General features: G+C 35.4%; 1 protein-coding gene across 1 annotated transcript in view; it reads right to left on the reverse strand.

Annotated features, from left to right (window-relative positions):
* Positions 1–3,103: 3,103 nt before the first annotated feature.
* NEGR1 (neuronal growth regulator 1) overlaps positions 3,104–12,235 on the reverse strand; it is a 923,904-nt gene continuing 914,772 nt past the window's right edge. Inside the window, exon 7 of the mRNA XM_037024383.2 lies at positions 3,104–7,782. Coding sequence (XP_036880278.1) covers positions 7,658–7,782 — 125 coding nt within the window. The 3' untranslated portion in view covers positions 3,104–7,657. The remainder of the gene's footprint in view (positions 7,783–12,235) is intronic.

The following is a 12,235-nucleotide window of genomic DNA, read 5'->3' on the forward strand; positions in this document are numbered from 1 at the left end:
TCTAAAATATGATCCCCAAGTTTTCTCAGGAAATTCTTGGAGTACTTGTTTAAGCACAATTCAAAACTGCAGGAGGTAGAAGTCTGCTGTGGTTTAGTGTAGAGTTAACTTTTTTCAATGTAAAAAGGTCAAAATTAATGAAGAAACTAGCAAATTCAAAGTTCTACTGAGGAACGACCTACTGCTTTTAGCAATTCATTTGAAATGAAGGAGCAAAACCACCTCCTTTAACATTTTAAAGCTTTGGAAGACTAATGAACCATGCTACCTCCTGTAGTTCCTACCAAACCAAAATCTGTGCAAAGACTGGGTTCATTAGCATTAAGTGGAAGCAGACCATTTGGCTCTTGCAGTTGGTTTTTGTAATGTTTTCACCAATACAATTGTATCTGAGTTGATGAAATATTGTTATCAACTATTTCTTTATTTTTATTTTTGTATTAAATTCCTATTATCACAGAATTAAATGTCCCTCTCTCCAAATGACAGAAAGACTTTCTTTTATTAACAAGTGTCCAAAGGTAGATTCTTGAAGCAAGGGGGTTCTTGTTATGTTTTAATTGTTCACTTCTCTTCTGTATGTCCAAACTGTTGAGTAATGGTTTGTGGAATGAGGAAGAAAATGAAAAAAGAGTGAATAGAGAGAATGAATGTACAGTTTTAAATTAAAAAATAACTTGTTTTTTTCTGTGTCATTATATAGAGATTATATTATCAAACCTCAAAATATTGGTAATTCACAGAATTCACTCTTGTAAGGTTTTTACATCTCATCATTTTAAGGAAATATTTGTGTTGCATTGAAAAGCGGTACATTATTTAGAACATACCCTTCTCTGTTACCTGATCCTATTCTATGGGGACTCTACCTTTCACTGCATTTGAAATATTTTACAAGTTGTAGATAAATGATACTAAGGTGGAATAGTCCTTATCTGTAGGCATGTAAATAAATTCTGTTGGTTAAATATTCAATTGCATGTTCTTCCTTTCTCTGGAAGAAACCAGTCTTGCTTTCATTAGCATACCAACTTCAGCATTCTTGATTATAAATGTGTCTGTTCTTTGGGTTTCCTTTTACTGCTAGTAGCATTTTACTTGGTTGTACATTAATGAATTAATATATTTGTTTTGGATGTGTATGAAAGTCATGCTTTTCATTTCTTTCAATCTAAAGAGTGATGTTCACAGGATCTGTATTGTTTTTGTATTTTGACAACAAAATACAAATGTATTCCATAGGTTTCATACAGTTTAATTTCCAAAATTAGAATCTCCCTCTTGTTCTACTGCCCCAACACAAAACAGCTGTGAGTATAATGAGTATTTTGATATAAATTCGCTCAAACAACATCACTTAAGATTAAAATCAGAATTCTATTGTGAATTAAAAAAAATTTGTGTATGTACTCTGATCTCTATTTTCCTAAGAATTCTGTTGATTGCAGATGCCTGGGAGTAGTCACCGGATTGTCCACAACTTGGCTGGTCTTTTGAGAGATACACAGGATTATGGTGAGATCCTCCATTTGGTGTGATGGATCTAATATTACCAACTGCTGTGTGTCCAATGGCAATTTCCCACCCTAAGAGTTTTAGCTGAGATATATAATGTGATTTGCCTTTAAACTCCATACTCTCTGGAAGCACTGGAAAATAAAGAGATGGCAAAAAAGAAAAAAAAATGTATATATACACATGAGTTACTTATATATAAATGTAAGTATACCTATAGTTGTTTGTGAAGCTAATAATGCGATCACATCCTTTTCCTAGTCTTAAGAAGGCTAATGGAAGTAAAAACAAATTGGGAGTGTTCCAGCATTACAGATTTAGCTCAAATATGCCAAATAGTAGAAGTGTGATCTTCAACAAGATACTTAAACTTTCTGAATCTAATCTAGTTTACATCATCAATACATGACAATAATGCCATTTCAAAGTACTGCAAAAGTCAGAGCAGCAATGACTGCTAAGTGCCTTACAAAATGCAAGGTAGAAATAGTTGTGACTTAGGACTAAATCTAGCTGCCACATCTGTCTCTAAAGTGGAGCATGTTTCTTAGACTGAAGGCTTGAGTAAGCTGTGCTAGTTTACCTAGGATTATTGTGCATGGAGTTTTTAGGGAGAAGACTGAAAACTGTTCCTCCTTTCTTTCTCTCCAGGAAGATTAGAAAGTTCAACTGAAATCAACATGGGTCTATTCAGCATCTTACTGAAGACCATGACTGGTAAGCAGCCTATCAGTGTGTTCTGATAAACTGCTCCAAAGCCCCTTTGTTTGGGAACAGCTTAAATACTTTTTTACAGCAGGGGATGGGTACAGGGAAAATGTTCTATCAGTCAAATACATTAGGGCAATGTCCTAAAAGAACAGACAATGAATATCCTTATGCCATCTATGTCTGAAAAAACAAGTTTAAGAACCAGACATTTTGTCTTCTTTTGAGCATTCCAGGCTGTTTCTTTTTTCTTTTCTTTTTCTTTTTCTTTTTTCTTTTTTCCCTGGTATGGGTGCTGGGTGAGGGGCTGTGAGTCTTGGGACACAGGCAAGAGTGGCTGCAGGGCATCATCACAGCACAGCGGGAGCTGACCTGGCTGACCTGAGCTTCCACAGCCTGTGCAGCTCTTGCCTGTAGGACCACCATGGGGAACAACAAAACTTCATTTTATTTCACAAAATATTTATTTGGTGCATTTGCCATTTTTTCTCCTCCCACTTGAGATGTCAATTCCTAAATATTTTCAGTAAAGTTGGAATTATTAGAAAAAAGTTCATGTGAATGTAAAGACATATACTTCTTGGGAATTTCAGGGGAAGTACATTGATTCTTTGGCATTTAGATCAAATTCTGCTATCTTGAATGAATTATTCTTAGAAATTTTTCTCTTAAAATTCTTAAATTTTTGGCTGACAGACTAATGCAAACAACTATTTTCCAAATACCTGCATGTCATTTTGAAATATCCATGTTCTGACATACTACATTCGGAGAGAAAATAGCTTTGCTTTGCATGGTAGCTTTCAGGGTCTGAGACTCAATACTTCTGTTTCCATGTGATTGAGTGCACAATACAAGTTACAAAGGGAGAAATAATGAGTCAGTGGGAAAATCAGATGTTTATTAGTGTGTTTTTCTTTTTTGTCAGGGAAAGGGTTTGGTAGATATGGTTTTTCCAGACTAGCAATGACACCCATATTTCAGAATAGCTTATTACAACAGCATGGATCTTTTTGTATGGTTTTTTGTTTTGCTTATCTATCGTACTGTTCCCTTTTATTCAGTTGAACATCATAGATGGACAGATTTGGAGAAGAGGGTTTAAATCATTCATATGGGGTGGCTCTCATTTATATACTATAACAATCAGAAATTAAGGGTTTTCAGCCAAATCACATTTTGTTTGAAAAGCAAGGTGTTTAGGTGTTTTTAAGTAAATCATATTTGAATGCTCTGAGGTAGAGTATATACTCCCTGTTTTATACCTAGTTGGCTTATCAAATTATATTATCTGCTTGACTCCTTTAGGCATTTGAGTTTTCAGATGCTTAGCCTATAAAACCAACAGAATTTTACCATCAGCCTCTATTGCTAACTCTGCTGCATTTCAGCAGGTAAAAGTTCTAAATAATTGATAATAAGATCTCTCCAGAAAACTTCTTTAGGCTAGATGTAGTTCAGTTTGTCTACCCTTTTGTGAATTAGTAACAGAGAGAAAGGCTACAATGTGGAACTCTTTGAAACTATAGCATCTAACATTTTCGCCCTGTACTGCTTTGGAGTATCTGAAAGAATTGAGTGTAGTACAGTGGATCAGTGGAAAATAAAGAAGGAAATAGTAGAAATATGGTTAAATTATTGTTTCTTCCTTTTTTCTCGTGAACTAATACTTTTTAAATGAGTCAAATACATATTTTAATTGATAAACTGACTTTATATTCACCTATCGGAAACAGTACAATATATTTTACATCAGATTATGAAATATGGATGTTTTACTAAAAGACAGGAAGAGCTTTTTTCCAGTCTTTAAAGTAAATACATATTCAAAGGATCTTAAGGCATACCATTTATTCATATTCATATCTATTGAAATACTGTACATCCACATACTTCAATAAATAGTTAAAAACCTGACCTCTTTTTAAATCACTTCTGAATTTCAAAAAACAATTTTTATTGAAAAGATTAAATAGGTAACTTTTGGCTGTGTCGCAAAGCTAAGTACAATGGATAAATTAACAATTGTTCAATAAATCTGATCAATATAGATGATTGGCTTTGATAAATTTCTCAGAGCTTTCTGGGTTCACATATTGGGGTATTTGTATACGTATTTTGTCCAGAATTACTCTGGTTATTTTCTCAGTTCTCCAGTCTACTTTCTAGATATAGCTAAAATGTTATGATGAAGAATTAATTTTTCAGTTAAGTCTTAATCCCTCCCACCCTGCAAAAGTGGCTTTAACTTTGACATTCTCTCTCTCAGATCTTTTAGTGTCCCCACCAAAACACAATAATATAACTTGGGCAGTTCTTTTCTTTATGTAATTGCTGTACAATGGGAACTTAATGGTGTAACAGGACTTATGTTTTGAATGGGATTATTGTAAAACTTAATTACACCACTTGGAGTTAAACCAAGAATGCAAACAAATTAAATCAACTACCCTATTCTAGCTCTTCCCTTCCCTCCTTCCTTGCTTTCTTCTTTCTTTTCTTCCTTCCTTCCCTACCTCTTCTCTCCTTCCTTCCCTCATCCTTCTTCCTCCTTCCCTTTTTTCTCTCTCTTTACCTCCATCCCTTTTCTGCCCTTTACTTTCCACTCTCCTTTCTCAAGTACTCTTTATTTTTCTTCTTTCTTTGAAACAAAAATTCAGGGGCAACTAAAAGAGTCCCACAAATGGACCTTGTGGAAACATAATGCTGAAATGAATAGCTAGAAAAAAATTGTTACAGATCAAAAGATAAATCAATTTCATAAAACTGCTATTCTGAAATTGCAACAATCTTGTACAGTCAGGACTGATAAAATGGAGTAATCAGACATTTCATATGTCCATAAATGTAAAATCATCTACTTGAACATTATATGCAATACATTCACACAAAAAAGCAAATACTGTAGCCTTATTTGAACAATATTGAACTCATAAATACTCATGATTTCACTCTGTTCAGGGGCCTAAGGACTAGGAATGCTGCTGTGATACAGAAAAACATAGTGAATACCTCCTCTATTTAAAAATGTCACTCAAGAAAGTCTCTTCTAACATAAAGGCAAATACATATAGCTACTGAGCTATGACTGTACTTCTGTCACATTCTATGGGAAAAACACCAGACTCCACAAATTCGGAATCATGACAACACTTTGAACTAATTATTTGGTTCATCCATAGTTTATACCTCGATTTACCTCACATTTACCCTACAAACCTTACGAAGAGGAGGTATTTTTAACTCTAGGAAAGTGGTCACTGTATAGTATGTATTATGTTTCTTTCTCCCAAACAATGGTACTGATGGTTAACACTTTTGTGGTAGCACCACTATTTCTAGTAAGTAGATTATTATGGAGTGTGCCACTTTAAAGCTGCAATACAAAAAAGAAAGCAAAAAATTGTAGTTTACTTACCAATTCCACAAAGAATATTTAAAAAGCAAGTCAATAATAATCATAGTTAAAATGCCATGTGTTCAAAAAAAACCCTGTTTTTAATACTCAGTCAAAATAATGTCATAAATTATTACATTGAGTAAATTTAATAGCATCATGTCATATTATTGCCATTATGTGAAAACCTTGTATATTTATGCCTCCTCATTTGGGATTCATTTTTCTAATTAAAATAGATTTATAGTGCACTTTGGGCCTAAATTTCAGGTGGAAAAAAATCACAATTTTCAAGCCATCTCTTTTATGGCAAAATATTAGATATTGTAAATATGTACAACCTCTGCAAAATTTCTTGTATCAAACTTTATTAGTAGTTTTTTATAATTATTATGACTTGCAAAAGGGGGCTATTTGCAGAAATCTCTCTAAGTGTAGTGAAATTGTTAGCTTTATTAAACTTGTATAATGGCTTTCAAGGTGATGGTCTTTTTTCAATAAAGAGTAAAACCATCAAGCTATTCCTGTAATATAATACTTCATAGAGTAACAGCATTTTCCTTCAAAAATGTAGTTTTCATTCATTGTGATTTAAATGATTTAATATTCATAATTTAATAATTAACATACATTGATACTCTCATCACTGGCGTCTTCATTTGATCACATCTTACATACAGCATGTCAGAAGAAATAAAATAGGGTAATTTTTTCTTTTTCTTTCTTTTGGCCTTATTTGTTCGAGCTTACATAGCTACAGAGAAGATTTTATTAGAGAATTAGTTCTTTCAGGGTTTGATGTGCTGCATACCAGTATGGAATATTTATTATAATATATTTTGGAAATTTTTTTATGTAACATGCAATCCAAACTGTCAACTGAGAGATGTTTTCAGCTGGAAAATATGCAAAATGCTCCTGTCCAGGGAAGTACTGCATCTATCATACCAAGTTACCTGCCACAGAACCAAATTAATTTTGAGTGCTTACCAACTCATGTAATATTAGGTGATCAGACTTTGTGTCCTTTCTGAGAAACGATCTTAAACATTTGGTCTTGGAATAGTGACAGGGAAAGATGCTGTATGGGTAGGTAATCCCTTGGATGGACTGTGCTAGCATTTTCAAAGGGAATTATTTACCAAAGTGGATCTAATATGTAACTGCAACTAAAGAAATCATTCGGTAAATTTACTTGTACTATGTTAGTTAAATTGTTTTTCATCACAAAACTGAGTTCCTGAGGGGCAAAATTCTCAAACCCCACAGATAATGAGGGAAGAAGTTTTTACAGTCCAAGAGTTCCTTCATTCTTTAGATATAGTTCAACTACATCATTGTGGATTATTTTTGCTTTCAAATTGTAGGATTTGGCAAAACATTTTTCTTCATTGTAGATGAAGAGAAAAATAGTATTTTATGAAGGCACACCCATGCTGAACTTACAGGAAAGAGAAGCAGAGCTGCACAGTTATATTACAAGGCTCATTCCTGAAACCTGAATGTCATGCGAGCAGGAAAATCTAGATATGTGTTATATTTTGAAGAAATGATGTAAAGGCAATATTATTTGCTTTTTTATCAAAAAAAGAAAAAATGCGTCTTTGTAAATGTGGACTGACTCTTATTGAAACAGGGAAATGAATGCTTGTATTGCAGCCTTAAAGAATCATGTATTCACTGCAATATTCGTTTTTGTAAACTACAGCCTGCAACCTAGCAGACCATGACTGAATGCTTTTGAAAAGTTGTAGATTACAAACATGAAATCACAATTAATATCCTCTAAAAGTAATTTCAGAGCTTTCACGTCTTAAAAAAAAAGGACAATGTGTACTGCTTCACAAGGTAATGTAGCTAATCAAAGAAAGAGTAGAATTAAAGTATTTACATAATGAGCAATTCTACAGAAGGCGATCATCCCCATGTAAGCACTGCTGATTATATCCCACGCTGCCTTTAACAAACTGTACCAGATTGGATCCAGCCATCAGCACTTTCAGAGAATCCTTAAAAGCCTTTTATGGGTCTTTAAATTTATTGTAGAATGGCATTCTTCAGGTAGAATATACTGGTGAAAGAGGACAGTGTCAACACAAGGTACCAGCAGGAGAACAGAACGTCAGCGCTCCCGGTAATTCCGTACTGGGCTGTACTTGGAGCTGGAAAGGAATGGAAAAGATTAAATCAAAATCTAATTTGTGTCTTGCAGGATCTTAACAATAATCAAAGGGCAGCCGGGTATCTCAGGGGAAGCACAGGCATTGGAGTCAGACAGGCGGGTTCACATCTGGCTCTGCTGGATGACAATGGCCTACTCGACTGACCTCTCTGAGCTTCATTTTTTTCAAGGGCAATAATGGAAATAACTTTAATCTACCTGGCAGGGCTGCAAGTGAGAATTGGAGATGAAGCACTGGGCTGGACACATGCTAAGTACTCAGTAAACAGCAGCTAACATTAGTCTTCCTCTTATGTGCATTGTAAATACAGTATTAGTGGACAATATTCATACATGCATATATTTTTAAATTTATTTTTATTCAAATATAATTGACATACACACTATTATGTGAGTTTAAGGTATACAACTATTTGATTTGATACATTCATGTATTGCAGTATGATTACTATCATAGTGTTAACACCTCTTATCACATTACATAATTATCATTTCTTTTATGTGGTAGGAACAATTAAGATCTAGTCTCTTAGCAACTTTGAAGGTTATAACAGAGTATTATTGTCCATAATCACTATGTTTTGCATTAGTTCTCCAGGACTTAATTTATCGACTAATTTCAAGTTTGTACCCTTAAACAACATATCCCCAGTTGCCCCACTCACAGAATAACCACACAATTCTACTCTATTTTTATGAGTTAGCTGTTTTAGATTCCACATATAGGCAATATCATGCATATATGAAAATGTTTGTGGCTCACTTTCATTGGCCAAATGCTGCACTAAATTCTGGAAAAATAAAGAGCATCCTGTTCGAACCTTTTTTTTTTTTTCTTTTTGGACTTGAGGAAAGATATTTAAATAATTATAATACAATCCTAGGAGTACTAACGTTGCATGTACAAACCTCAGTGATAAAAGAAAATTGTGTGTTTAAATCCTTGCCTGAAACCTAGAAGAAATGGACAACTTCCTAGAAAAATACAACCTCCCAAGACTGACCAAGGAAGAAACACAAAAGTTAAACAAACCAATTACGAGCAAAGAAATTGAAACAGTAATCAAAAAACTACCCAAGAACAAAACCCCGGAGCCGGACGGATTTACCTCGGAATTTTATCAGACACACAGAGAAGACATAATACCCATTCTCCTTAAAGTGTTCCACAAAATAGAAGAAGAGGGAATACTCCCAAACTCATTCTATGAAGCCAATATTACCCTAATACCAAAACCAGGCAAAGACCCCACCAAAAAAGAAAATTACAGACCAATATCCCTGATGAATGTAGATGCAAAAATACTCAATAAAATATTAGCAAACAGAATTCAACAGTATATCAAAAGGATCATACACCATGACCAAGTGGGGTTCATCCCAGGGATGCAAGGATGGTACAACATTCGAAAATCCATCAACATCATCCACCACATCAACAAAAAGAAAGACAAAAACCACATGATCATCTCCATAGATGCTGAAAAAGCATTTGACAAAATTCAACATCCATTCATGATAAAAACTCTCAGCAAAATGGGAATAGAGGGCAAGTACCTCAACATAATAAAGGCCATATATGATAAACCCACAGCCAGCATTATACTGAACAGTGAGAAGCTGAAAGCATTTCCTCTGAGATCGGGAACCAGACAGGGATGCCCACTCTCCCCACTGTTATTTAACATGGTACTGGAGGTCCTCGCCACGGCAATCAGACAAAACAAAGAAATACAAGGAATCCAGATTGGTAAAGAAGAAGTTAAACTGTCACTATTTGCAGATGATATGATACTGTACATAAAAAACTCTAAAGACTCCACTCCAAAACTACTAGAACTGATATCGGAATACAGCAAAGTTGCAGGATACAAAATTAACACACAGAAATCTGTAGCTTTCCTATACACTAACAATGAACCAATAGAAAGAGAAATCAGGAAAACAATTCCATTCACCATTGCATCAAAAAGAATAAAATACCTAGGAATAAACCTAACCAAAGAAGTGAAAGACTTATACTCTGAAAACTATAAGTCACACTTAAAAGAAATTAAAGGGGACACTAATAAATGGAAACTCATCCCATGCTCATGGCTAGGAAGAATTAATATCGTCAAAATGGCCATCCTGCCCAAAGCAATATACAAATATGATGCAATCCCTATCAAATTACCAGCAACATTCTTCAATGAATTGGAACAAATAATTCAAAAATTCATATGGAAACACCAAAGACGCCGAATAGCCAAAGCAATCCTGAAAAAGAAGAATAAAGTAGGGGGGATCACACTCCCCAACTTCAAGCTCTACTACAAAGCCATAGTAATCAAGACAATTTGGTACTGGCACAAGAACAGAGCCACAGACCAGTGGAACAGATTAGGGACTCCAGAAATTAATCCAAACATATATGGTCAATTAATATTTGATAAAGGAGCCATGGACATACAATGGCAAAATGACAGTCTCTTCAACAGACGGTGCTGGCAAAACTGGACAGCTACATGTAGGAGAATGAAACTGGACCATTGTCTAACCCCATATACAAAGGTAAACTCAAAATGGATCAAAGACCTGAATGTAAGTCATGAAACCATTAAACTCTTGGAAAAAAACATAGGCAAAAACCTCTTAGACATAAACATGAGTGACCTCTTCTTGAACACATCTCCCCAGGCAAGGAAAACAACAGCAAAAAGGAGCAAGTGGGACTACATTAAGCTGAAAAGCTTCTGTACAGCGAAAGACACCATCAATAGAACAAAAAGGAACCCTACAGTATGGGAGAATATATTTGAAAATGACAGATCCGATAAATGCTTGACGTCCAGAATATATAAAGAGCTCACATGCCTCAACAAACAAAAAACAAACAACCCAATTAAAAAATGGGCAGAGGAACTGAACAAACAGTTCTCTAAAAAAGAAATACAGATGGCCAACAGACACATGAAAAGATGCTCCACATCGCTAATTATCAGAGAAATGCAAATTAAAACTACAGTGGGGTATCACCTCACACCAGTAAGGATGGCTGCCGTCCAAAAGACAAACAACAACAAATGTTGGCGAGGCTGTGGAGAAAGGGGAACCCTCCTACACTGCTGGTGGGAATGTAAATTAGTTCAACCATTGTGGAAAGCAGTATGGAGGTTCATCAAAATGCTCAAAACAGACCTACCATTTGACCCAGGAATTCCACTCCTAGGAATTTACCCTAAGAACGCAGCAATCAAGTTTGAGAAAGACAGATGCACCCCTATGTTTATCGCAGCACTATTCACAATAGCCAAGAATTGGAAGCAACCTAAATGTCCATTCGTAGATGAATGGATAAAGAAGATGTGGTACATATACACAATGGAATACTACTCAGTCATAAGAAGAGGGAAAATCCTACCATTTGCAGCAACATGGATGGAGCTGGAGAGTATTATGCTCAGTGAAATAAGCCAAGAGAAGAAAGAGAAATACCAAATGATTTCACTCATCTGAGGAGTATAGGAACAAAGGGAAAACTGAAGTAACAAAACAGCAGCCAAATTACAGAACCCCAAAATGGACTAACAGAAGATCAAGGCCTAGCTTGGATACCCAGAAAATGAACTAAGATACGATATGAGGAGGAGCTTCCAGCATCAGCACTCTCTGGAGGACTTGTGCCGGGGGATGATCATCAAAAAGCCTCCACAGGGATCTGGACGATGCTGCGGTTGTGGCTGCATCCAGCCCACCGTCTCCTGGACTTGCCATAGGAATGAAGAGGGAGATGTCTAGGCTGGCATGTGCATACAGTGAGACAACGAATTTGACCGGATCTGTACTGTTGGAACTCAACCAGGAGTTGGGAGGGGTGCAAGTTGTAGCACTCCAAAATCTCATGACTATAGACTATCTACGGTTAAAAGAACATATGGGATGTGAACAGATCCCAGAAATGGGCTGCTTTAATTTGTCTGATTTTTCTCAGACTGTTCAAGTACAGTTGGACAATATCCATCATATCATAGATAAATTTTCACAAATGCCTAGGGTGCCTAAATGGTTTTCTTGGCTTCACTGGAGATGGCTGGTAATTATAGATTTGCTTTGTTTATGTCACCGTATTCCTATTATGTTAATATGTGTGTGCAAATTAGTTAGCAGTTTAAAACCTATACATACTTAAGGTACTCTACAAGAAGATATGTCAAAGAAATAATCAATCCTCCCATGTTTCCTTCCATATGCTACATCTATAGCTCTTCTTCTTCCTTCCTAATTACAACCCTTAAATAGAATTCGTGCTTCATATCGAATTTACCGAGTATCATAATTCCTCCAGGTGGTAAAGATACCTTGAGACAAGTGCTGGGCATAGAAGCCACAGGGCTTAAATCTGCAAAGAAGTAAAAAGCTAACCTTTTCAAACAATATGGCTTCTCTCTCAC

Source organism: Manis javanica, chromosome 4, assembly GCF_040802235.1.
Source record: "Manis javanica isolate MJ-LG chromosome 4, MJ_LKY, whole genome shotgun sequence".
Lineage (NCBI taxonomy): Eukaryota > Metazoa > Chordata > Mammalia > Pholidota > Manidae > Manis > Manis javanica.